Source organism: Camelus dromedarius, chromosome 11 (assembly GCF_036321535.1).
Source record: "Camelus dromedarius isolate mCamDro1 chromosome 11, mCamDro1.pat, whole genome shotgun sequence".
NCBI lineage: Eukaryota > Metazoa > Chordata > Mammalia > Artiodactyla > Camelidae > Camelus > Camelus dromedarius.
This window is the reverse complement of record NC_087446.1, coordinates 18,534,683-18,560,838: the sequence shown is the minus strand read 5'-3', so window position 1 is coordinate 18,560,838 and position 26,156 is coordinate 18,534,683. Positions and strand designations below refer to the sequence as shown.

Here is a 26,156-nt window from a genome sequence, read left to right as displayed (position 1 = left end):
TGAGACAGGTTACTGTGATAACTTATCCCATTAGTGAAATGTGGTATGTAAATATATTGTAACCTCAGTCTTATCTTAAATTTCAACTGACAGTTAATGAGGCCACCTCCATGGTCTGCTTTTGTGGGCTCTCAAAACAGTAACTGAGGAGGGAGATGCCTGGGTAAGATATTACTGCATCAAAGTCTCTTAGGAATGCAGGACTTCAAGATAAAGGAGAACTCAGGAAACCAGGCTTGTATTTCTCCCCCAGTGTTACCGTAAATTAGATCTTCCACCCTGCTTTTACTTACATGTAGGTCAAACACTATGCTGTGTGGTGGAGCTTTTCCATTTATGACTTTCATTTTGGGTTCAAATTACACTGCAATGCATCCAGTGCTTCATTCCAGAAGTTTGTTTTAATGAAACCACCTTAAAAAAAATTGGACCCAGAATACTGGTAGACAAAACTATTTTCTAAACTGAAAATTTCAACACACTTTGGACAAGACTACCCTGATTAGTGAAGAATCTGGGTCATTTAATACTTCTGAAGATGTAAAAAGTATTGTAGAAAACACAGACTATGTTAACAAGCTATTTCTTCATACACATGTTCATGAAAATGACCTTTCATTACTATACTTACACAATCATCATATAAATGAATGTCTAGAAGATCAATGAGAAAGTCTATTTTAGACAGTTCCTTATAATTGGGTTACTCTCAATTTACTGCAAAGCAAATGTAACCATCAAGACTAACTCAGCTGCAAAAACGTGCAAGTCCCCGAAATCCAGTTCTATGCTCACCCTGTCATTTCCTGATGATTTGGTTTTCCATGCAGATCTGACAACAGGAAAATATTCAAGTCATATTGACATGATAATTAGGGTTTTTATAACAGTTGCATTTTCTATTGTAAGTCAACAACTTGAATCTTTGTGAAAGAGTTTTTAGTGGAAAACAGTAATATATAATAATTTCATATGGTATCAAATTGCAGATATAATCAAGCTTACATTATCAGCGCTCTGTTTGACAAGAGAGTGCCCCATAAATACTAAAAATAATATAGAACCAAATAATTTCTAGTGCTTCGGAGACAATGTTCATAAAATATATAAACAAGGTATCAAAATGTCCTCAAGTAAAATGTTAGAGCAATAAATCACGAATCAGTTACTCTGAGTCACTGCTCTCTGATACATGAGTCACGTATTTGGTACTTAAAAGACCAAATTATGAAACATTGGCTCACCATTGCTTTTACCTAGACATTTATGTCAGAGAGCACGAGTCTCACATTCTGTCAACTAAGAATCAGTCTAATACTTCAAAATATATATTATATTCTCACAACTCCCTTCCAAAGATAGAGTATAATTACAATGTTGTCAGTTTCTGTCTGGAGAAATTAAGCTCAGTTAATTGATTCTTATTTTGTTAAAGAAAAAATAAAGTTATCAGAATGAAGAATGATTCTGCAATGAATGTGATGCCATTAGCATGTTGATAAAGGAATAACTAAGGCTTAAATTCACAACATCAAAGGATAATCTGATAGAGAAAAGCGACCATCAATGAACAGGCAACTTCAACAGATTTTGGAAAACTGGAAGTATATGGAGCTATTGCTCTGCACATAGCAAGGGAAGCCTCATACTGCTATACACAGGAAGAGGGGATCCCACCTACAAGACTAAGGGAATTAGGAAACTGCAGATAAAATGAAGGGGATACAAAAAGAGGGAAATTAATCAAATCTCCATGTCAATTACTACTGATGACTACTCTATGGCCAGTCATAAACAAATCAATTAATTAGCCATCCAAACAGACAAGAAGCAATTTTAACAATAATAACTGAATAATTCCAGAGAAATGATTCTGGCAGAGGGGTCCCTCAGTTTACCTGGACTGATATTCCTCTAAAGCAGCATTAAATGAGCTCAGGCTCTTTTTTTTTTTTTTTTTTCAATTGAAGTGTAGTTCATATAGAATATTATATAAGTTTCAGGTATACAACATAGTGATTCATATCTTTAAAGGTTATTTTCCATTTATAGTTATTATAAAATATTGACTACACTCCCTGTGTTGTACAACATATCCTTGTAGCTTATTTATTTTATACATGGTAGCTCAGACCTCTTACTCCCCTACCCTTATATTTCTGCTTCCTTCTCTCCTCTCTCCACTGGTAACCACTAGTTTGTCCACTACATCTGTGAGTCTGTTTCTTTTTTTGTTGCTGTTGTTATATTCACTAGTTTGTTTTATTTTTTAGATTCCATGTATAAATGGTATTACACAGTATTTGCCTTTCTCTGCCTGACTTATTTCACTTAGCATAATGCCCTCCAAGTCCATCCATGTTGCTACAAATGGCAAAATTTCATTCTTTTTTATGGGTAAGTAGTATTTTATCTTCTTTATCCACTCATCTGTTGATGGACACTTAGGTTGTTTCCATATTGTGGCAATTATTTTAAAAATGCTCTATGAACACTGGGGTGCATGTATCATTTTGAATTAGTATTCTTGTTTTTTTCAGATATATACCCAAGAGTGGAATTGCTGGGTCATACAGTAGTGCTATTTTTAGTTTTTGGGAAACCTCCACAATGTTTTCCATAGTGGTGGCACTAATTTACATTCCCACCAACAGTGGACAATACAAGGGCTCCCTTTCTCTACTTTCTCACTTACATTTGTTATTTGTGGTCTTTTAGATGATAGTCTGGCCTGTTATCTATCACTTATGCTTACATGCAAACAAATACCAACTTTCAATAGGCATTCAAGGAAGGGTTTATATAAGAAAGAATCAGAGCATGTCTTGATCCATGTTTATAATAGCCATTATATAAGTACTGCACTGGTTTTAAAACTTTTGGACTCGATCTATACTAAGACACATGGAAGAATCATGTGTACACAATAGAATGTAAATTGTATGAATTTTACTTTAAAAAAAATCAAAGTGCAAATGACAGAGGTTGGGAATTGTTAGTGGGTGGGGGAGAACTGAACAGAAGGGCTAATGTTCATGTTTTACAAAAGAGAATGCCGAAAGATATTCCACAGTTGATGGAAAAAGAACTAGAGATGTTATTTCATTATTTATTTAAAGTTACAAAGATAACCAATGAAAGAACTAAAATGAGTGGGATTTAACTATGTTAGTATCACTCCTATAAAGACCTGTATTCACTATTGATCTGTGTCTACTATCTCTGATTCCTTCCTCCTGTTTTCCATTGAACAGATTCCAATCAAGGTATCACAGCAACTACTCTACTGGAAAAGCTCTCATCGAAGTCTCCAGGGCAGAACCCATGGGCTGTATCTCGGGACTCATTCTGCTTATGCACAACATTTGATGCAGCTGAGGCCCTACAGGTAGGTAGGTAATGGTTAGAAACACAAACCCTGTAGCCAGATCACCTAAATTCAACTTATAGATTAGTCACCATAAAAGTTTATGCAATTTAACTGGCCTTTCCATTTTCAGTTTCTCTACCTGAAAAGTAGGGTTAGTAATAGTACATAGGTCCCAGGGTGGTTGTGTGGGTTGAAAGAATGAATATGTGAATAAAAAACACAGTCGGGACTCCACGTGAATTATTACTACTGATCCCTCCCTACTCATTGCAACACTTCCTTCACTTGCCTTCTAAGAAAACAGGTTCTGGTTTCCTTCCTACTTCACAGGCTGTCTCTTTTTAATCTTCTCTACCAGGTCTTAATATCACCTGGATCTCTAAATATTGGTGGACTCATGACCCCAGTACTCAGCCCTCTTCTCTTCATCTATACACAGATTTTGATGATACTATCATATATAGTCTTACAGTTTTTATAATTTCTATATGCTTATATCACCAGAATCTTTGTCTATAGTCTACGCCTGTCCCTTAAACTGCAGTCTTGCATTTCCACTTGCCTCCTTAATTTCTCCACTTAGATACACTTAGTAGACATTTCAAAATTGAAATGTCATAAGTGAGTATCTGATCTTCTCCATACCAAACCTGCTTTCCCACATTTGTTTCCATTTCAGTAGATGGAAACACCATCTTCCCAAAAAAGTCTTCTGTCTGTTTTCCAATCCCACTGCAAATCTGTCAGCTAATTCTATTGACACTGCCTTCAAAATATATTTGAAATTGATTCTCCTCTCTCCACTTTCACTATGGTGGCCCAAGCTTTTCTACATGACTCCTTGCTTGTACCTTTTTCTCACCACCATCTATTCTCAACAGAGAAGGTAGAGAGACCTTTTGATTTTTATACCTGTTTATTTTTCTCCTATGGTATTTTGTAGTTTCCAGTCTTTCCTGGAATAAAATCCAAAGCCCTTACAATGGTAACAGAGTCATACTAGCGTCCACCTGCTCTTTCTCTGAAATATTTTCTACTCTTTTTCTACCTCCTTCCCTCTGATCTCACCCTTGAAATTCCCTCCCTTGAAATAAACCAGACTCCTAACTTAAGGTCTTCACCACTGTCATTCTGTAACCTGAAACTACTACAGGATAACCACACGGCTAGGTCTATCACCTCTTTGCACAAAATCATCTCAGTGAGAACTTCCTCAAAGGCCTGTTGAAGTTTGTAGAACTATAGCTCCTACACATCTTATTTCCCATTTTCTGATTTATGCTTCTTTACCAACAGCTGGCCCAACTACTGGTCTATATTTAATTTTTTAACTGTTTTGTCTATCACTAGAATGTAAGCTTGAAAAGGCCAAGGATTCTTTCATCGCTTTTGCCCTCTGCTATATCTCCAATGTTCAGAAGAGTGCCTGGGACAAACTAAGTGCTTAATTACACCTGTGTAGTATATTAATGGGGGCTGGGGGGAGGGCATAAACCGAAAGGTAATGACCAAATTAATGAATAAAAGTTAGTGGTGGTGGAGAGGGTATAGGTCAAGTGGTAGAGTGCATGCTTAGTATGCACGAGGTCCTGGGGTCAATCCCCAGTACTTCCTCTAAATATAAATGAATAAATAAATAAACAAACCTTAATACCTCCCCCTCAAAAAAAGGAATTAAAAAAAAAAGTTAGTGGTAGTAGCAATTCATTAAGCTATATGGGAATAACTACTAAAGAAAATACCTAAAATCATTAATGGGGTTACTTCTGTGTAGTTAGACCAGGCTTGGGAAGGTCTGAGCATTGGGCTGTTCTTTTTAAATAATGAAGATACTGCTTTGAATTACTTTTATGTATTTAATAAGAGTTAGAAGCACAATGGAGAGACTTGAGCATGGAAGAAATAGTGATGCAGGTGACTTGAGGTTTCTGATGTAGGTCAATACATTTTATCGTACATGTGGTATGACCTTAAAGTGGGAGGAAGGAAGATGTAAGTGGCTGGTTTGAGTGTTTATTTTATGCTAAGTATTGTGCTAAGGAGGCATTTGAAACATAAATTATTTCATGGGATCTTCTCAACACCCTTTTGAGAAAGTTACCACCATTCCAATATTCCAATATTAGAGGTAAGAACACTGGTACCTGAGCAGGTCAAAATCACTTGCCTAATGCCACACTACTGGGCATTGGTACCCAGAAATGAAACCCATGTCTGCCTGACTAAAATAACCAAAACTGTATAGATGCTGCTTCATCTCTAACAACATAACTATGAGTGGATGTTTCAAAGAGTGGAATAAAAGCATAGAACATAAGCAAAGTGTGTGAGAGTGAGTGAGTGAGTGAGTGAGTGAGTGAGTGTGTGTGTGTGTGTGTGTGTGTGTGTGTATACATACAATATTACACCCTCTCTTGGTTTCCTAAATCAGTCATGTAAAGAATAATTTCTTTCCCTTCAATTATTTCTCTCTAGGAATAAACAAATCCTGCTATGAAAAAGAAGATTCATAAATGTCCTTTGTTTCATTTCCTTTAAAGTTTAATTGATTCACTGTCTTTTTTGAAGACCACACTATAGGCCACAACACAGAGCTGAGTTAAGCAACTAATTGAAGCCAGGTTCATGTGGGCTTAAATCACCAGAGTCTTCCTGTCATCTTAAATTAAACTTCCTTATATACTTTTCAAGATTTATAACTCCAGGCTGAAAAGCTGTAAACTGTCCCAGTTTCAGAACGAATCTCCCAGAAGGAAATGATGTTTCCTGGAAAAGAGGAAGGCAAGTGTCCTCTGTGGGAAGGGGGTTCCAAGAGCAATGTGTGTGGCAGGGGTCACGGGAACCTTGGGAAGGGGCTGCAAAGGGAATAGGCAAGTCACTCAAAGAACACGTGCCCAGAGATTCTGCAGTCTGACTTATGAGTCCTATAGGAAGGAGCAAGTTCATCTAAACAGCAAGTAGACACATTCTTGACTTTCTCCTACAAAATGAAAAGCAGAGGGTAAATGATCCTCTGCGGAGATCATAATTTCCCAAGTTCCCAAAATAGCTCTTATTTTAGTTAAAAAGACTTATTAGCACTGTCTTCAACACTCACCTACCTATGTAATTTGTTACCTACTCTTTCACAGTCATATTTTTCTTTTTTTTTCCTGATTTAATTCTCTATAATATAAAAATAAAATATTGGTACATGTGGTGAAATAATCACTCTTTCGGGGTTGGTACAATTCACCAACTATTTAATAACAGGATGAGAAATCATTTAATAATGTAGACAACAATTAAGCTAAGAGGCCCATATTTTAGGGAAAATCACCTCCCTTTTTTAAGCTTTTAGCAAATAAAAAACAGTATCTTTTATGTGTACTATTAACCTAACACCTAATGTATAATCAGACCAGAACATAAGAAAAATAAATTTTCCCTTTATAATTTTCTTTCACTATAATGTTTTTCTAGATTGTCTCGGGGAAATTAGACATTCATAAGATGAACTCTGCTCATTGTTGGCTGGACTCATGTGCCAGGCACTGAGTATGGTTTTGGTGAAACGGAACTTTCTGTTACCTTTCATGTCAACTAGAACTCTGTCAAAGCACAACATATGAAAGAGTATGGTCAGCAGAAATATCCTGAACACCTATGACATACTAACTGGTGGAAGTAAGTTTCCCGAGTTTGAAAATCATAGGACTACAGGTGGATTATTCAAGTCAAATGAGAAAAGAGATCAGCAGTCAAGGAAAAAGGCTGCCCTCACATATCATCAACTAAACTTATACCAACCACGTCATCCCAGGATAAATTCAGAACACGTGTCTTTCAACAGTATTTTAACATCAGTTTACACTGATAAGTATGATTATATTAATATTATTTATTAACAAAACAAATTAGTGATTCGGACATCTTAAAGACAATACGTTTGTGTCAGATTAGTCGTGGTCATATTTTTTACCAGCCTGTAATTACATTTTTTAAACTTTGTACTAGCTGCAAATTAGAGGCATCATTTCTTCATACCAGATCAGATAACTAACTTGGTTGTCTAAACAAACATGACAGAGAAGAAAGCAGTTATAAAAATATATTACTTTAAGCTATCAGTGATATTTCATAGCCCAAGCACTTCACGCACGTTACCTACTTACTTTCTGTGGAGCCAAAATACTAATGACCTTGGTAATTAGTTTTCTTATCTCACAGTACAGAAGTTGCATGCTAGGGAAGGAGTGGTACTGTGTAGCGGTAGTAACACTGATAGCAGTGAATGAATGAATGACAGCCAGAAAATAAAGGGAACATAATATTTCTAACAAACAGATTAAAGACTGAACAGGGCTTTAGTCAGGGATCCATTAGGATGGAAGTTAATAATAGTTCCATGCACCTGGATAATGTCTGATGGTCCCACGACATACCATTCTGAAACTAACTCTAGTTCAATATCATGACCACCCAAACATCAAGAACATATTTATCTTTACTATTCTAGTTTTGTAAATATATACAATTTTCGTTTTAAATGACTTACAATTGAACTGCAAATGTTAGAAAGTCTTTCTACTTAAAATGAGAAGAAGCTATAATGCAGATTCACTCATTCTGACCTTAACTCATTTCAGAAATAATTACTGAGAACCTACTATGCCTTAAGGTTCTGTGCTAATCCCTTGAAATTCAAAAAGGGATTAAAATGTTAAAAAAACAAAAACAAAAACAAAACTGCTGTCCTCACTGCGCTTCCATTTGGAGCGGGTGACAATAATAAACAGTGAATGTAGTAAATAAGTAAATTGCACGTTAGAGACTGATTGGAGCTACAGAAAAGAAGGAAAAGTTCAGTAACAATAGTGGGGAGTGGAGACGGACAGCCTGCAGTGTTGAAAGAGTAGTCAAGGAAAGCATCAGTGTGAAGGCTACACTGGAGCAGCTGACTTGAAGGAGGTGAAAGTTTAGCCAAGGGGTTGTCAGAGCAAGAGCACTCCACGCAAAGGAATCAGCTACAGCACATTTCCTTAGATGGGGAGCAAGCCCAGACTATTTGACACCATTGCAGGTCTTTGTGCAAAAGAATGACCTGTGCAAGTATGTTCAAAGTGTTCTGTACGTACTGATCCACTGAATCCTCAAAGCAATCATATGAGATCCGTGCCGTTTTTAATCCCCTTTTAGCAAATGAGAACCCGAAGCACAGAGAGGTTAAGTAAGTTGCCTGAGACCACACAGGTAAGAAGTGGTGAAAATGGAATCTAAGGGCAGCTAGTCTGATTCTAGAGGTGTGCTCTTAACAACTAGATCTTCAATATTCACACAAGACATGCACACACATGCACACAGGACACACAGGGGCTGGCATGCTCACATATATGTGCGCACATCCACACACCCACAAACACACACCACACACTCAAGACTGGAGAAAGAGCTGGGAGGCCAGGAGAATTTGTTACCCATACTCTATTTCTCTTGCTCCACATTTAATTTTTTCTCCTGTGTATTTTACTTGTCAACCTTTAGATCAAAATGTCTGCCTGAATGAAAGGTGTTCAAATTGATTGAAAACATTTGGGGTTATTCTCAAAAAAGGAAAACCAAAACAGCAATTCTTGATGACTAAAATAAATATTGTGGAAATAGAGGCAGGTATGCGAACTTATTTTAAATAAACAAAGAGAACAAACCAAAGCCCTGTCATGAAACAATGCAAACTATGATTTTTTTTTTTTTTTTAGGTCTACAGAGAGAAATACAAGGACATCTTCTGGTTAAATACCTAATATAATAGAGCAACCGGTCATTTACGCTATTTACTTGGGAAAAGCTTTGTAATCAATAGAAAGACTTCATAAATCATGATTTATGACTCACACCTCAAGCAAATGAAGATAAATGTGTCATCGGGATTTTTTTCTATCTTAATTATCTTGGTTCTATTGTATAGACATGTATTCCTTTTCCATCTATACTATCAATATGGGCTTTTGAAAAATGTTTAGATATATTGTTATATTTATGTTCACATAAATTATAATTCATAGACTATTTAACTATATCAAATCTATACACACGGAAATAACTATCACTGTCTGAAATACAATATTCTCCAAAACATATAATAAATTCTGTAAAAATGAAGACTTTGAGCTCCTACTTAACAGGGTCCTAAGCACTACATTTAGTACAGTAAGTATTCTGCACTTATTAAATTATCAATCCAAAAAATAATTAAATCCAATTTATCAAAACAAATATTTAAAGAATCTGTCTCAGAATTAAAGGACACTGGTAAAAATAATGCTTTTCATAACCCTTCACTGAGAAAAATTAGATAGCTCTCCCCAAGATGGTGTAAAATGACCATGCCTATTAAATATAGCTCAATATTTTAAAATATAATACCATTTCATAATGTCCATGCATATCCAACAAGAATAGAAAAATATCTCCCCGAAAGGGTCATAACCACTGAGAAATTATGGGCAAGAAATTCAACATGGTAGATACAGAAACAGAGTGAAGTAAAGCAATGACAAATGAGATCTCATTTCAATTCCAGAGTCAACATCCTTTGTACAATACCACTTTATTTCCAGTATTTTTCCAGCTACTATTCCTGCTTCTTGCTCATTCAAATGGCTTAAACCAAACTCTAGGAAATATAATTTTTGGCAGTTCTCAAAATCTAGATCTTTTTCTACTAACCACCCCCCCTCAAAATTAATAATAAAAAATTTAAAAGATCTTTCCTTTTTATCTGCTTCTCTATTCTCACAGAAATCCAAAGAACTTACACCATAGAGAATGCTGTCTTTCACTTAGATTCCTGCACAATTTCACTTGGCATCACAAGAAGTCAGACAAGCTTGAAGCACAGAAGCACATCTGCTTTACTGAGTAATAAGAAATATCCCTTATCACCCCATGGCATTTGTAGACATTCCATATTTTTTGGCAAAACTATAATTTTTCCTTGTTGATTTAATAATTCACTAATGAGTAAAATTTGCCAAAGGAAATAGTGTCTACATGGCTGTACAGAGACAGAAATGTTGCTTAATATGATGTGAGGCTGACGGATGAAAGAGATGGGGATTTCTGAATTGTTGAATATTTGACAAGAAGTGGGAAGTGGTTTGTGAATGTATTTTGGAATTCTGTTTTAACTTTTTGAGTCAATACTAATCACCAAAAACAAACTCAAGGTAAACGGCATTACTAGATTTTAGGCTTGGCTTCTGAGATGGAAAAAGTTAAATATTTACAAATGTTTGATAGGTGTGTATATTTTAGAAGATGACAAAGAGTGTTTTCCTATTGGGCATTCTCCCTCCTGAAGAAAAACAATCCTAGCTATTTATGCAATAGAGCTGATCTGACATCCCAATCATTGATGAGAAACAGAGGGGCAATTTGCATGAAACCCGCTCATTTCATTCTGTGATCATTTCTTGATGTGTCAGCTTGGCTGGGCTTACTAAATTCCACTCATTCCATCAAACACCAATGTGGGTGTGCCTGTCAAAGTATTTGGTGGATGTGGTTAAAGTCCATGCAGTTGACTTTAAGTAAGGGACATGATCCTAGCTTATCACTAGGATGGTAGGCCTGATTCACTCCTTGAATGGTCTTAAGAGCAGGACGGTGGCCTCCTTGAGAGAAGAAATTCCACCTGTTTATAGCAGTTTCAGCTCATGCTGACAGTCTCAGCTTGTCCTTTCTGCTGGACTGCCCTTACGATTTCAGATTTGCCTAGTCGGTTTCCATGATCACGTGAACCAATTCTTTACAAAAAATCTGTTAACAGTATTTCTGACTGGTTCTGCTTCTCTGGTTGAATCATGACTGATACAATTCCAAATTGGGAAAAAGCAGTCATGGAAGAGTAAAGGAAGTTGTTATGGTTTGTTAGCACCCTACCCCGTTGTGTCTATGTGTACCCATAGACTCAAGTCAGACAGACATAACGTGTGTATATACGTACCCACACACATACACACATGCGTACACACACACACATGCACTCACATCAAAAACAGTATGTTCCCAAACACTCAAATCCTTATGTTTAACAGATCTGAAATTTTTGACAGATTTAATGATTTAACTGATCAAATGCATCAACAAAATAAAACTACACAACTGGAGACTGGGACTCAACAGGCACATTTTAAAGAATAATTGGTGACTGTCCCACACTACTTACAGGAAAGACATTCCGCACACTTTGATACAAACCACAATCACCTTCAGAAAACAAACACAAATATTTCACCCAAAAAGTGATAAATGTTGGTCATTCAAGCAAAAGAAAAGTGGTTTAATGTCTATAACATCAATCGACTAATCCCATCACACTGATACAACCACATCATTAGGTTTCCCAAACTCACAGCAATTTATTCAAAACAGGTTGTATCTCAATAAATTAATTTTGAACACCTCCCCTGCTTCCCTTCCTTACCTGGACTGCATATCTTGGGTTTTGGCCTGACTGGCTTCTGCCTGAGGGGAGGCGTGAGAGATGCCCTGCTGAAGTTCCACCAAGGACTGGTAATACTGCTGTTGATGGTGTTGTTGCTGCTTGTAGCGAGACAAACTGAAAAACAGCCCTAGAATGGCTTTTAAGTTTCCATTTCTTATTTCTGTATCAAGTGGAAAATATAAAAACAGTATCATATAAGATGATTTTTTTTAACAAATAAAATTCTAGAAGCAATTCTCTTAGGCTAAATCTATAAAAACAGAAATACAACTTGATTTTCTTGGTCACAGATTCAAGCAAGCCTGATTTTCTGAATTGTGCTAACATTTCTAAGTAGCTTGGAAATTTCAGAGAGAGTATGAAGGCCTGGAGGGGGTAGAGAACAAAGCTTACTCAAGTGATGCTCTTTGCTGACCTTGAACTACAATTTTTCCAGAGTTAGCTTCTTCCTGGAAATGGATGGGCTCTCTGTCTTGTGCTAATTGTTTGATTTAGCACTCTGCTTCCCTGACAAATACACACAGCTGTCACCAACATAGTGGTGCCTGGGAGCTGGAGAAAGAAACCACTTCAATCCCGGTTGCCGTGCATTATAAATACTGATGGAGCTATGGGTGCACCTCAAAATAGCAGCTGAATTTATAACTGTTAGAATGACTTCTAAAACACCAATGTATTTTGAAAAAATATATGTATATATCACCCCAAAAGCAGGCAACATCATAGATACCCATTTTGAATACTCCAGCTCTTTTATTTTTAATTCATGTTACATATTAACAAATAATAAAGATCAGCTTACTTATAACTGTAGATAACGTAATTGAATAAATGTCAGTGGAATTCCTAGCTCTCACACATAAACTCCCTTGTAAGTTTTTCTAATATTGAATAAAATGTCCAGTGCACAAAGTAGGCTACAACATGAGCCTAGCTTTTTTTCCTGAAGTTATAATTTTTACATCAGAAAAAGAGATGGAAGTACAGCTTGAAATAAGGCTACACAAACTGTCATCATATTTTAAACAAAACTTGCTGTTGGCGATAAAATACGTCCTCCTGTGAGGTTAAGGTTTTATGTCTCCCTTTTGGAATTTAGAAACATTAATAAACTGTTCAGACGTCCTGCCCTCTTATGGTTTATAATGTCACACACACTATACACTGGAATTATTCATATAAAATGAGGCTGAGTTATTATAACTTCCTCACAGCTGCCATAACATGTAAGAGTTGGCTTGAGTAATATGAAGCTACAGTCAGAAAGCATTAATTTTCTCCTATATACTTGAATGATCTTATTAAATTTTTTAAATTTATTGTTTTATTACTATGTATGTCTAATTAATTTAGAAAATCATTTTGAGCATCTGTATATTTTACTAGACAAATAAAAATAGGTTTATGTTAATAAAATACATCATAAGAGAAAAAGAGACATAAAACAAACAAAGAGTAACATTTCTCACCTACTTTTAGCCACTTAGAAAGCAAAGTATTATCCTGGAGGATTTTATTATATTTTATTCCAAGTAACAGAACTATCAGTTAGGTTTGAATTAAGCTTTTTGGCCTTTAAATATGTAATTTAACATTAAGCATCATGGCATATACATATAAAGGATAAAATACATTTAAAATAACAGGAAATTTTAGTAGAAAAAAATTAAGAAAAGTAGATAATTCTTGCGTATGTCCATAATATTTCAGAAGCCACCTAATTCTTCTTTTTCCAATGGCAGCAAAAGTTTAAAGACTTAGAATTGTCTACTATTTCTATTATCTGTGGGTAAAAAGGCTTTTCAGAACAAACTGATTTCAGTAGAAACATTAACCAACATAATCATCAGAAGTGTTTAACAATATCTCATAGAATTTTATATATATATGTAATTAATATTCTAATTAAAGTAGTTATTGTTAATACAGGTCTCAAAGGACTTGTTATTTCATAACTTTAGCAATTCTTTTTGTGAATACTACTACGTGAAAATTTTCCAAAGTTTTCCTAAAAATATATGTGCAAGGAAAAGAGATTCAGAAAAAAGAATGACAGATACGGTTGTCTTTTCCACTTTGCTATATTTCAACGTTAGTGATGATCATTTAAACCTTTAAGGATTTTAAGGCCATTGCATAAAATGCTATTAATAAAGTTAGTGCTAATTACTTAAGAACTCATAATGACTTACTTAAAATGACCAAATACTTAGACTAGGACTACCAACTTGACTGTATCATAGAATTGTTATTGATAAAATAATATTTGAGCATTAATTACACTATTTTTCCTGTATTTATGTTCCTGTATTATCCAGCATCATCTCCCCATCCATCTACTCAAGACTCTAAAAATACTTCCTACTGTTAATAACATATTTTTTTTAATCTGCCCCACTGACATATATTCAGTAATGTAAAGAAAAATTTTGGCAAAATATGGACCATATCTACATAATTAAAGCATACAATAATAACCACTACATCTATGATTCTATTATTCTGAAAGCTTTACTGATATCCTTTATTATATCTTAGAGCCATGTACTCCAACTTTACATTTCTGGCATTAATAAAAAGTCTTTTACAAGTGCCATTTGTGACAATTAACGCTTTTTCTTACCTTCAGCAGATAGACCTTGAACATTTACTCCTCTGGCTGCTAGAAAGCTAAGGCAGACATCAACATTTTCAATCTGCAACATGAAAAGCAGTGAAAAAAGTAACTTAGAAGATTATCTTTAAATAAATAAATGAGCTAGAATGAAGCCAGGGAGAAAGATAAAGAAAGAATGAATACTTTACATTCATTTCATACTAGAGATCTTTAACCAGAGTTTAACTAGAATTATTTTGGCTAATTGCAGAATGAATATAAAGACTGCATTGTCCAGTTTGGTTCTTACAAACAATTCATAAAGGCCTGATCAAGAACGGCATTCTTACAGTTAGCAACCCACCTACTTAACATAAAACTAGATTTTGTGCTTCACAAATAACTCTCAACTAAAGCAACGACACAGGAGGAGATTCTAGCTTGTGTGAGTCATAGAATGTAAGGATGTAGGTAATTGAGATTCAGCTAGTAATATCTGGTAAGTATGCCAGAAGATAAGCAAGATGGACAAAGAGTTGATACACATGAAAGAAATGAAGCACTTTCTTCATCCTAAATCATAGAAATTCTTTATTTTAAAAACTGTATTTTCATTTCAACAATTGAAGAATCTTCTTATTAAATATAGGTATCGCCTTTGTAATTTAAAAGGGTGATGCCACTGTCATTTAGGGTGAGAAGCAAAAAAAAACAAATGGCTAATTTATGTTAATTCATGGGTTGATCTCACTATTAGTCATGGTATTATATAGCAAAGTCAAACATCTAAGACTTTTTAAAAGACTGTAGGAAACTAGAAAGTTCCAGCTCTTTGTGAGTCATCTCCCTGGGTTTTTTGGTATTCCATAAATCTTGAAATTCTAAAGTAAATAACAGATTTAAAGTTAATACTTGGCAAGGTACTGTTTTCTGTCTTATTAAATTCTCATCAAAAGCTACGCACAGGACAGACAAAGTTCTGCCAATGTCCTCTCTAGCTGAGCTTCACAGTAAGGTCGAAATGTCTCTTAAAGAAAATAAACAGAAAAAAATAGATTCCAGGATCTGTCCTTACAAAATGGACAACTATTTATGTTCCTTTGTAAATGTAATTCTGTGCAAAATTAAATAATGTCCAATAAGATGTTCTTTGCTTAAAAAATGATTGCAGCCATGGTATACACATTTGCTTTGAGAAAAAAAAAATTATACTGGCTCATTTCAAAATAAGTTTTACTGAAATTTTTCATCCGAAAACATGATACAGTTGATGACTCTGAAGACAATATGACCACGTGGGTCTTCTCATCCTGCCCAGCAACATCTAAATACCCAAGAAGACCTATGGTGCTGAAATCTACTTCAACTTCTGTCCTTTCTTTACATTTCACTTTGATACTAGGAAATAAGATTATATATGGAAGGAAAGTGAAAGAAAAGAAGAAATGTAACCAATAGGATATACCACTGTGTCCATCCAACTGGTTCTTTAAAAAAACTTTTTCAGGTTGATTAAAAATAATTAAAAGATGCCAAGTAATTATTGTGGCCTAATATTAAGACAAATTGAACTGAATATTTGTAAACGTTTGCCATAATTATCCTGAAGTTACTAATTTTGCATCAATTATATCCCTTTTATAGAAAGTAAGATTTCTGGCCCAAACATATAAAATTTACTGCAAAATGTTAACAGGCTTTTCTCACCTAAATTTTAGTTATTTTTATTATATATAAACAGATGAGGTCATTGGAAGACCAAGAAGGTGTTACTGAAAAGGGTCTGTAATTACGTTTGTAAGATAGCTTTTTTAGCTACCATTTAAACCAGCAAAAAATAAACTGCTGCCTAGATTGGGTATTAGAGACAATCAACTCTCTCTCAACAGGCGCCATAAATTAGAAAGGGAAATTGAGGGTCCAAGTAGAGGAAAGAATTAAAAAAATCTTCAAAATATAGCTTACATTCCTTTTATATTTATTATGTTTTGTAATATTCCCTTACACCAACAATTTGAGATAGTTAATTCAGTTTCTCATTATACTATGGCAGTTAAGTAGCAGAACCAGGATAAGTATTTGAACACAAAATTTAATATGACAATTTAAGGATAATCCATTAAGATGTATTTACTTGTCAGTATTTGTTTATTGGTCAAAACTAATTTTCCAACAGTGTAACAGCATAATAAACATAACTTAAGAAAATAATATCCTTCCTCTACTTAACTCTGGTCACCTGTAAACTCAATCATGCTTGCTGGTACTATTTATACTTTTTACACAGTGAAAAGTTAAAATAAAAAAAAAATGGCATTGAGAAATGTTAAATGCCAGTTATATGATTAGCTTCCTCATCAGAGGCATACTCTAAAATAATTTCGGGAGACTTTTTAACTATAAAATAATATATTTTGATCAATGATTATTTTAATAAATTTGAGACATGTTTCTCATAATTTCTGATTTAAACAATAGATTGGCCCCAAACATTTCCCAGATAAATAGTCCTATAAATACTGTTTTAGTTACTATTTTTTCATGTTAAACCACAATTGTTCTTTGAACTAAAAATTTCTAAACATTTTTGGTAATTACAAACAGATAAAAGTGATTTTGCTATCAAATTGATCCAATTAGTTGAAGTGAGTTTTATTTTTTCTCAATATTATTTGAATCAGATACTAAATAAGCTGTCAAAATTCAAATTGTACTTTAACACCTAATATTTTGGGTCAACTTTTATTTAGAATAATTTCATGTTCCTTAATAAACTATTTTATAAACAACTCAATGTGCACTCGCATAAATATAACGGAAACAAAAGTTTCACAGATCAACACTTACTAAACTGAAATCACTGTGATGCCTTCTATATATTTCTAAGAATACTGTCTTCTATTTTAATTAATTAATTAATATTATTTACACTATTTAAGTATTGGTTAAAATCCACTAGGTGAATTTCCGGATTCATTAATGGATACAAATCCATAATTTGGAAACCACTGCCCTAAAGAAGACCAGAACATTGACATGTCTATTGTTGTCTTTTTTGGGGTAAGGGGAGCATTATATTCAATGACAAATAAAAAAGTGGAAAATCATCTTCACAAGCAAGGTCTCTGCAAGGATTTAACTAAATCAGTTAACTGGCATAAAAAAAGAGCAATATTCAATATTCTGGCTATATAATCACGCAGATAATCCTAACGATATGTTGATAAACTGTATGCCTGTGTCTAAGATCTGAAAAAGAATTTTAACTCTTTTGTCTCCTTTAATTTGCCTAGATATAAAATCATTTTAAACAGAAAAGCAAATGAGTTGAAACTTGAGTCAATCCTTTATAAGCAACCAGTTATTTTACCAAAATTAAACCACTATCTCAAAATTACTAGGTTATTTGACAAAGTCAATCTTTTCTTGATCTTTCTCTCCTCACTCCTTCTATTTGGTTTACAGGTATATAGGGATGTAGAGAAGTCTGTTGAGCTTTCAGTTTTATTTATTTATTTATTTATTTATTTATTTATTTATTTATTTATTTATTTATTCAACTATATTTAAAAATTTGATGAAGATATGGATTTAGTGACATGTGAAGCCTCTGGGAGACAGGAACTTTGCTGACCCATGTAATTCCAGCAACATAGGATGATGTCTGATATCTGACAGATGTTCAGTGTATACTTGAGGAAGGATGGAATACTTGGAGGAATGAAGGACTGGTGGCCAACTGGTCCTTGTATTGTTGGAAGAAATTAGTACAGGCATTAAAAAAGAGAGAGAGGGAGAAAGAGAGAATCAATTGATCCAGAGGCTACATGGTAGATCTCTTTGGGGTCTTTTAAAATACACTACTTCCCTGAACCTGACCCCAGATAATAAGAATCAGAAATTCTGTGAGTAGGGGTTAGACATCAGTGTGTTTTCAAATTTCAGCTCCTAATCTCAATCTATCCTCATCTTTACAGATTAAGCAACTGACCTCAGAGAAATTCTCACGTGAAGATGAGCAAAAGAAGCCAGCAAGAGAGTATATACTACATGATGCTCAGTTTATATTAAATTCAAGATCATCAATACTAAACAATGAAAACAGAAGTTAGAACAATGATAAACTTTGGTGGGTTGGAGCGGGAACAGACATTCTGGAAGCGTCCTTTATTTTGATCTGAGTAGTATGTACACAGGTATATACACATTTAAAATCAATCAGCTATATACTTCAGACTGGAGGACTTGACACACTTTCTATGTGTGTTTTGCCTCAATCTCTATTAGAATATTTATACCTTTCTATGTAAGTTTTGCTTAAGTTGAAAATAAAAATTAAAGGATTGGCCCCTTGTTTTGTTGAGAAGAGACTCCAGCCACACAAGGATAGAAGTATGGAAACCTGTTAGGTGGTTGTTGCTAGTAATTAAAGTGAAAGATGATGATGTTTCAGACAGTGACGGTGGGAGTAAGGTGATGAGAAGTCATCAGATTCTTGATCTATGTGGAAGGAATCTCATGGGAAGATGCGGCATGTAAGAGAAAGAGAGGGATGAAGGATGAAGCCAAGGTCTTTGGCCTCAGCAACTAGGTGGACGCAATCTCCATGCCTTAAGATGAAAAAGTAACAGATTGATACAGGGAGTTAATTTTTGGACATACTGTCTGGTCTGTTAGACATCCAAAAGGATGACCAGGCATTCGGACACACAATCCTGAAGTTCAATTGAGAGTTCTGGGGACAGAGATCAAATTTGAGGGTCATCCTCATACAGATAGAATTAAAGCCATGGGGCTAAATTAAATCACCAAGGGTGTGTAGCTATAAAAGAGGGACAAACATGGATCCCAAGGAGACGACCATTGGAAAGATGAGTCAAAACCAACAGAGGAAACCAAGGAAAAGCAACCAGTGACGTTTAAGGAAAATCAGGAGCGTGTGGAGCACAGGCAACAACCTGAAGAAAGTGTATTAATGCCAAGGGGGAGGCGAGCTCTAGCAAAAGCAGCTGGAAAGCAAGACTAGAACTAAGAAGTGGCTCAGATTTAGGATTAAGTACATCAGTTCTTAAAAGGCTTGATCCTACTCCCTCATTCTCATGTTTGCTGGCACGTGGGTGCATACTCTCTCTCTCTATATATACACACACACATACATATATACATATATATGCTTACTCATATTTATAAAGAAATATACATATACAACATATATATGTAAGGCAATCCACAGACATGCATATATCTGACTAGCAAAAAGTAAGCTCCCTGAGGATTCTTTTCTACTTTGTCCAATGCTCTCTCTCTCTGGTGTCTAGAAGAGACATACGCTATAAACAATAGCTGAGGAAGTGAATTGACTACACAAGGATAAATATCAAGCTTTTATGCCTCAGTCATTCAAATAAAACAGAAGAAATGACCAAACAATAATTCATAATACTATAAATACTCAAATCCAGTGTCTCTGGCAAGGCAATTTAGAATTGACAGCATCCTAAGTGTCTCTCTAAAGCTCATCACACTCGTCTCCACCCGGAGGACCTGGCATCCCACGGCTCCCATGTATCCTCCCATTCCCAGCACTTTATACAGTGTCTGGCACAAAGAAGATCCTTAATGCATTCTTGTTGACTAGGCTGAAGAATTAATAAAATGACACAGATCAACAGGTGCAAGCTCTATCAGCGTTTGGCCCCAAATTCAGTTTCTGGTCTTTTGCTTTTATGAGGACAAGGAAGAAAATATTTCATACTGAGAGAGAGAGAGAAAGAGAGCGAGAGAGAGAGCAAGAGAGAGAGAGAGAAGATGAGGATGAGAATGGAAAATTAAAATAGGCTGATAAAAGGCAAACCTGTGGGAAACAAAAAATGTCAGTTAGTCCAATGCTGAACTGCTAAGTAAACATGCAGACATGAACACTGAAATTTACGTGCAGAGGGAAATGATGCGTTGCTACTGTATTTTAGGATTGATAGAAAGAATTTAAAAGAATTTCCAGATCTGTGGGGCCCGAAGAGATCATCTTGTCTGACCCTTTCAAAATAAATAATGAGAAGCACACAATAAATGTCATTACATAGAGGACCCGGTGAAACAGAACATGTACACAGTACAATGAACTGCACATAGGAGTAAACTCTAATAAACTCAAGAAACAAAAGAGGAACTTTGATTACTGTCACAGTTTGTAACATTAGTAAAATGGCATCATTGCCTCTTTTGCTTTTGGTATTACAACAACTTTTCTGAGAATTATTCGCATTGCATAAAACCTGTGTGTTTTCTTTAATGAAGACACTGAATAAATTTAACAGAAGTTGATTCATAGTTTTAGACATGAGTAGTTTCTATTTATATAATTAATATTAGTAACTTGAAGCCCTACCATGTAGTTTTTTTAGGTTCTATAAATCAAACCACATGAATTCATTCATTTATTAAACTTACTTTATGCCTGTTGTGCTCAGCGTTACAGATAGAAAATTTCAAGATACAGCCACTATTCTCATATTTCCTAGAGAGCACTGATTTACTTCTAATATTTTCCACTACTCCCATGAAAAATGGGAGCCATTTTTCGAGACATAAATTTCTTTGTTTAATTTCATAATTGTACATACATTACACTGTATTTAATTCCTATCTTAACCTTTATGAACTTGCTAAATATGAGCATGGGTAATTGCTAAGTCACAAACTGGGTTTCAAATGAGGAAAAGAAGCGTTTTCATTATCTTCACTTACAAAAACTCGCGACAGTATCAGTGCATGTGTGTCTTCAATTTTTTTTAAACCTGAGGGTCAATATGTGTTATACAGCATAGAGTGTGTATTAGAAATACATGAACTTATTCATTCCAGTGTTGAATAAACTATTCCAAAAAAGTAGTGTTTTTAATTAGCACGGTTCTTTACTGAACTCATAAACTTTAAGCTGCGTGTTTTATGCAGCCTTTTAGTATTTTTTTTTTAACTACAAAACTGATGTAATCTGTTTTGGAAAATGTAACTGGAGGCATATTTCTCAATATTAACAAAATTATACCTTGCCTATTCTTAGGTTTCTTTCACTGTCACTTATGGATCTTTAATGGAAATTACATTCTGGGTATGATTAATATCAATCTTATAGTCTGAGATTAAATTTTAACCAGGGTACCAACATTTAACAACAAGTGATAAATACATTCAATCAACTATTGACTGTTTACTGTGGGCAAAGAGCTCTGTGGGACGGTTAAAGGACAGAAGCATGAATTATAAGGTCTTCGCCTTTGTGAGCTTTGTGAGCCTGTAAAATAGCTGAAGAGACAAAAAAAAAAAAAATTTTTGTTCCAAAAATATTCCAAAAGAGACCTATAAAGAACACTGTGTGGCCGTGAAGAGAATGGACTTATCGATCTTTACTACCGAACCAGGGAAAGTTTCACAAAAGTGTCATTTGGCCTCAAAGGATGAGTCTGGTTTTGAGAAGGTTAGACAAGCTTCAGGAGGAATAGCAGGCATGCCCATCAGAGCAACCAAGAGTAAAACTGCTCCTAAGGATGCTTGAGAGTAGACCATGCCCACCTTTTCTTTCTGCAGTGATGTCTGCAGAGCTGGATTTGGCCTGGAACTGAAAAGCCCCCTTGGATTCTAAAACCACTGCAGTGTAAAAAGTTCAATAACTGTAAACCAGGGAGCAGGCATAATACTTCAAAGATGAGCCTCTCTCTATAGACACAATGCCTCCCGGTGAGGGCATGTCTGAAGGTACCACTCTTATGAATCACACACAGAGAATACATAGATGAATAAAAACCAAATGTAACTTTCATTATTGCTAGATGATAAATTCTTTGGGGACTTGTGCTATTTTAAATTAATTATTCTTTCTATTTTTTCATGATAAACTTACATGTACTGCTAGTGAATTATATAAATTAATTAAATGTGATTTGAACCCCCCAAAATAGATAAGATGGCTCAGTTTGAGCAAACTCCCATCCTATCATAAAATTCAAATTATCATATAGATTTTAGCCAAATATTTTAATGTAAATCTTTTTAATATAAATTTGGAGAATTAAAGTAAAATGCAATAGTCCTTTTGCACTGGTTAAAATTCTTAAGATGTTTGCTTTTGTTCATTCATATAATAATTATTTATTCAATGAGACATGTCCAAGCCCTTAAAAAAACATATACTTTCAAAGGAGAGAGGATTCCAATGTAATGCAATGAATGTTACAATCAGAAACACAGACTCCTAGAGCAGCATGTAGAATAATCTATTCACGAAGAGGCCAGAAAAGGAGAAAGTTATTAGTACCTAAGACTTGTACCTAACCTGGTTACAAAGACATCGTCTCCTGGAGTTGCCATAACTATAGCATTTTTACAATGATAAAAGTGTGGATCGGAGAATTAAATTGAGATGCTCAAGGTTATACAGAGAAAGTACGTCCAAACCAGAGCCCACATCGTCAACTCCCACATTTCCCTGCTTCAAGGGAAGCTAGTCCCAGAAAGGTTAGAAAGGGTTAACCACCTAACAGGACATGGGGTGAAGAGAACCCAAGGAAGGAGCAATATGTGAACTGGTCATAGTTGAGAAACATCTTAGGTTGAAGGACCCGCAAGGAATTCAGAATAGCTGGGAATATTAAGAGCTGAACCTCACTTAAAAATTTCTCTACAACTTCTTTATGAAAATGGGCCACTCTAAAGACTGGTGGCCTTCAGTAGATTTCAAGAAACTATGTAGGGATAGAAGTTAGGCAGAAGGGATTCCAGGAACAAGAATCTTGTGCTCTGGAGAATCTAGCAGCAGAAGCCCAGTCCACAGAGATAAACAGAGATGAGGAACATCCTCAGCCCCTTGCTAAGGGCCTGGGCTTGATCTTAAAGCTCGGGGAGCAAATGGCGTGTTTTAAGCAAAAGAAATTATCAATATTACATTGATATGTATATTATATGTATATGATATTATACACATAGGTTTATTGGTAGAAAGTAACAAAAGTTTCACACAACAATTTCTACTCACACTATCTGCAACATACTCTCATTGGCAAGACGTCTGTTTTAGTGTATTTAACCTTAAGACGTTATTTGCAAAATATTCACTTCATAACATACTAGGTAAACAAGCTGAACTCTCAGAAACCCTATACTCCATGTCAAGAACAGAAGCGGGGAAAACGGTTTGGAAGCTACTTCTTCCTCCACCACTTAACAAACCAGCACAGGAAGGGAGCTGACACAGAGTTTGGAGCATTTAAGTTATTTACTCCAAATGCAAAATCCTTTTCATCTTTGCCATAAACTCTGATAAATTAGATATTATTATGACCATGAAATAGAGGCTTAGGCATAATATACTTTTTGTAAGCTTACACAATTAATAAATAGCAGAGCCAGAATTCAAATTCAGTCCTGTCAGTCTCCAAAGAACTTGCTCTTTCTGCCATACTATGCTTCCCAGCACTATAACTTAGACATTCTCACGACTGAGCCACTTCCAGCTTCTGACTCAAGCTCTTTCTCTACATGATTGACAGGTGGCTGGGGCACAGGCCTGGCACAGGATCGATGCTCCATATATATTTGGGTAAATGTAAGAATGAAATTTTTTAGTGAACAGTGAAGGGAAGGCCAAAGAGAGTCTGCGAAATCTGTTTGCTCCATACATAGTCTAAGTTCACAAGATGCAAACAGTTCCAAATTACCTCACAAATATTCAATGCACCTTTATATCTGGGAAGATGAACATACAGATTGATACAGGCAAGGAATGGATTCCCCCAAAACCTCTAGAGGGCGCGCAGGACTGCTGGAACCTTGATTTTGGCCCTGTGATACTGATTTCAGATTTCTGGCATCCGAGACAGTGAGAGATTAAAGTTCTACTGTGTTAAGCCACCACATTTGTGATGATTTGTTACAGCAGCCACAGGAAACTGATACAATTATTGACTTAGCAGAGCAGTAGATAGCAAAACGTTAGCAAGTCTAAGCGTGAGCTGAGATCCGCAGCATGAAGATTTTCAGGCCGTGCCATCTGAGCTTTGATTTGTTAGGTCTGTGGGGAGGGGAGGTGAAAGATGCAGTTTAACTAGGTACCTCGTGTCCCTGCATGCTGTATCCTGTGTTCTCCTTTCCTATCGCAAGTTAGCCAGTATTGTGGAATAAGAAGAGGTAAGGGATAGTAATGATGCTTTGCTCTTCAGTTTGTTTTTGTGTTTAGTTGGTCTGGGGTGAAGTACAAGGAGTCAGTTCATTAATGCAGCACTATAGTATACTAATTACAAGTTTTGCAGTCAAATAAATCTGAGTCTGCATCCTAGTTATGCAATTTACACACTGTGAGAAATAAACCAAGAAAAATTTTACTCTTTTGAAGCCTCCGTTTCCTTATCTGTGAAATGGGAAGGAAAGCAGTTCCCAAGTAATCTATTATGTGAGGATTAAAGATGTTTTTACGAAGAATAGATAAACAAGTTTATATTGTATAGCGCAGGGAAATACATTCAAGATCTTGTAGTAGCTCACGGTGAAAAAGAATATGAAAACGAATATACGTGTATTCGTGTATGACAAGAAAATTGTGCTGTACACCAGAAATTGACACGACATTGTAAACTTACTATACTTCAATAAAAATTGACTACTGAAGGTAACAAACACTAAAATTATTAAGAGACTGCTATAAAATATGTTTTCTAACACTAGATATGATTGTACTTTGTGTTTACTAGGCATGATATCAGTGAGAAACAATTTATAGCATTTTAAGTCAAAAACACAAGAATAAAGAACATACTAAATGTTTCAGAAAATGGTTGACATTTAAATATATAGTAATACAGTGCATACATTTTCAATGGCCTCTGTCTCTCTCTCTATATATATATATGTATACATATATATAAAGCTTACTAATTACTCACAAAAACAAAAATATCTTATTTCCTGTCTACTAAAAAAAATGTATATGGAACCTGGAATCCAATCCAAAATTAGTTACTTTATCTCAATTTCTATGTGTCCTCCTAATGGCACAAGCCAGTTTAAATACTGATACTCACAAGAAGAACATTTACACTATTTATTCCATAATATAATGTTAATGCAGAAAAGCACTCTTGTATTTTGGCATTTACTTAATTTCTGAATGGCAGGGCAGATAACTTCCAAAAAAATTTAACATCCTTGCTGCTGTTGCTTTTCTTTGTAAATTAGGCAGTGTATTTAGGGATGATCTTTCTCACCTTACTATGGGTGTAGTTTTTAAAAGCTATACATATTGAAAACCCAAGTATATCTGTAAGATGAAATATTGAACAGAAACCATGGTCTTTGAAGCTTTGTTAAACCATTCTAGGAAGTCAGAGTTCCAACGGACTTCAGAGTTCATCAGTCTAATTTCCTCACTGCAGAAACGAGTGAAGACTGGGTGTTTAATGAATTCTTTCTCCTGGGTCATCTAGTTAGAATTTCAGTGACCACTGTCTTTTCAACATGACACACTTGCTCACAGAGCCCCCGTGTTATTTCAATGACTTCATTTGAACTTTAAATTACTAGTATATATAGAGCAACTCCTAGAGACAAACTCAGTTTTAAAGATCATCAGGGTGATATTCTAATAAATTCCCTAATACTTGTAATTTATGCTCATTCCTCCAAAGATTGAGCCTACATACAAATAATGAAAT

General features: G+C 35.1%; 1 protein-coding gene across 5 annotated transcripts in view; it reads right to left on the bottom strand.

The window, feature by feature from the left end:
* The window catches only part of NAV3 (neuron navigator 3), a 730,605-nt gene that overhangs the window by 190,770 nt on the left and 513,679 nt on the right, over positions 1-26,156 (bottom strand). For all 5 annotated transcript variants that reach the window (XM_064491553.1, XM_064491556.1, XM_031463093.2 and 2 more), the window contains 2 exons: positions 14,482-14,554; positions 11,838-12,018 (listed from right to left, as the gene is read on the bottom strand). In XM_064491553.1, the coding sequence (XP_064347623.1) occupies positions 11,838-12,018; positions 14,482-14,554 (254 nt within the window). The remainder of the gene's footprint in view (positions 1-11,837; positions 12,019-14,481; positions 14,555-26,156) is intronic.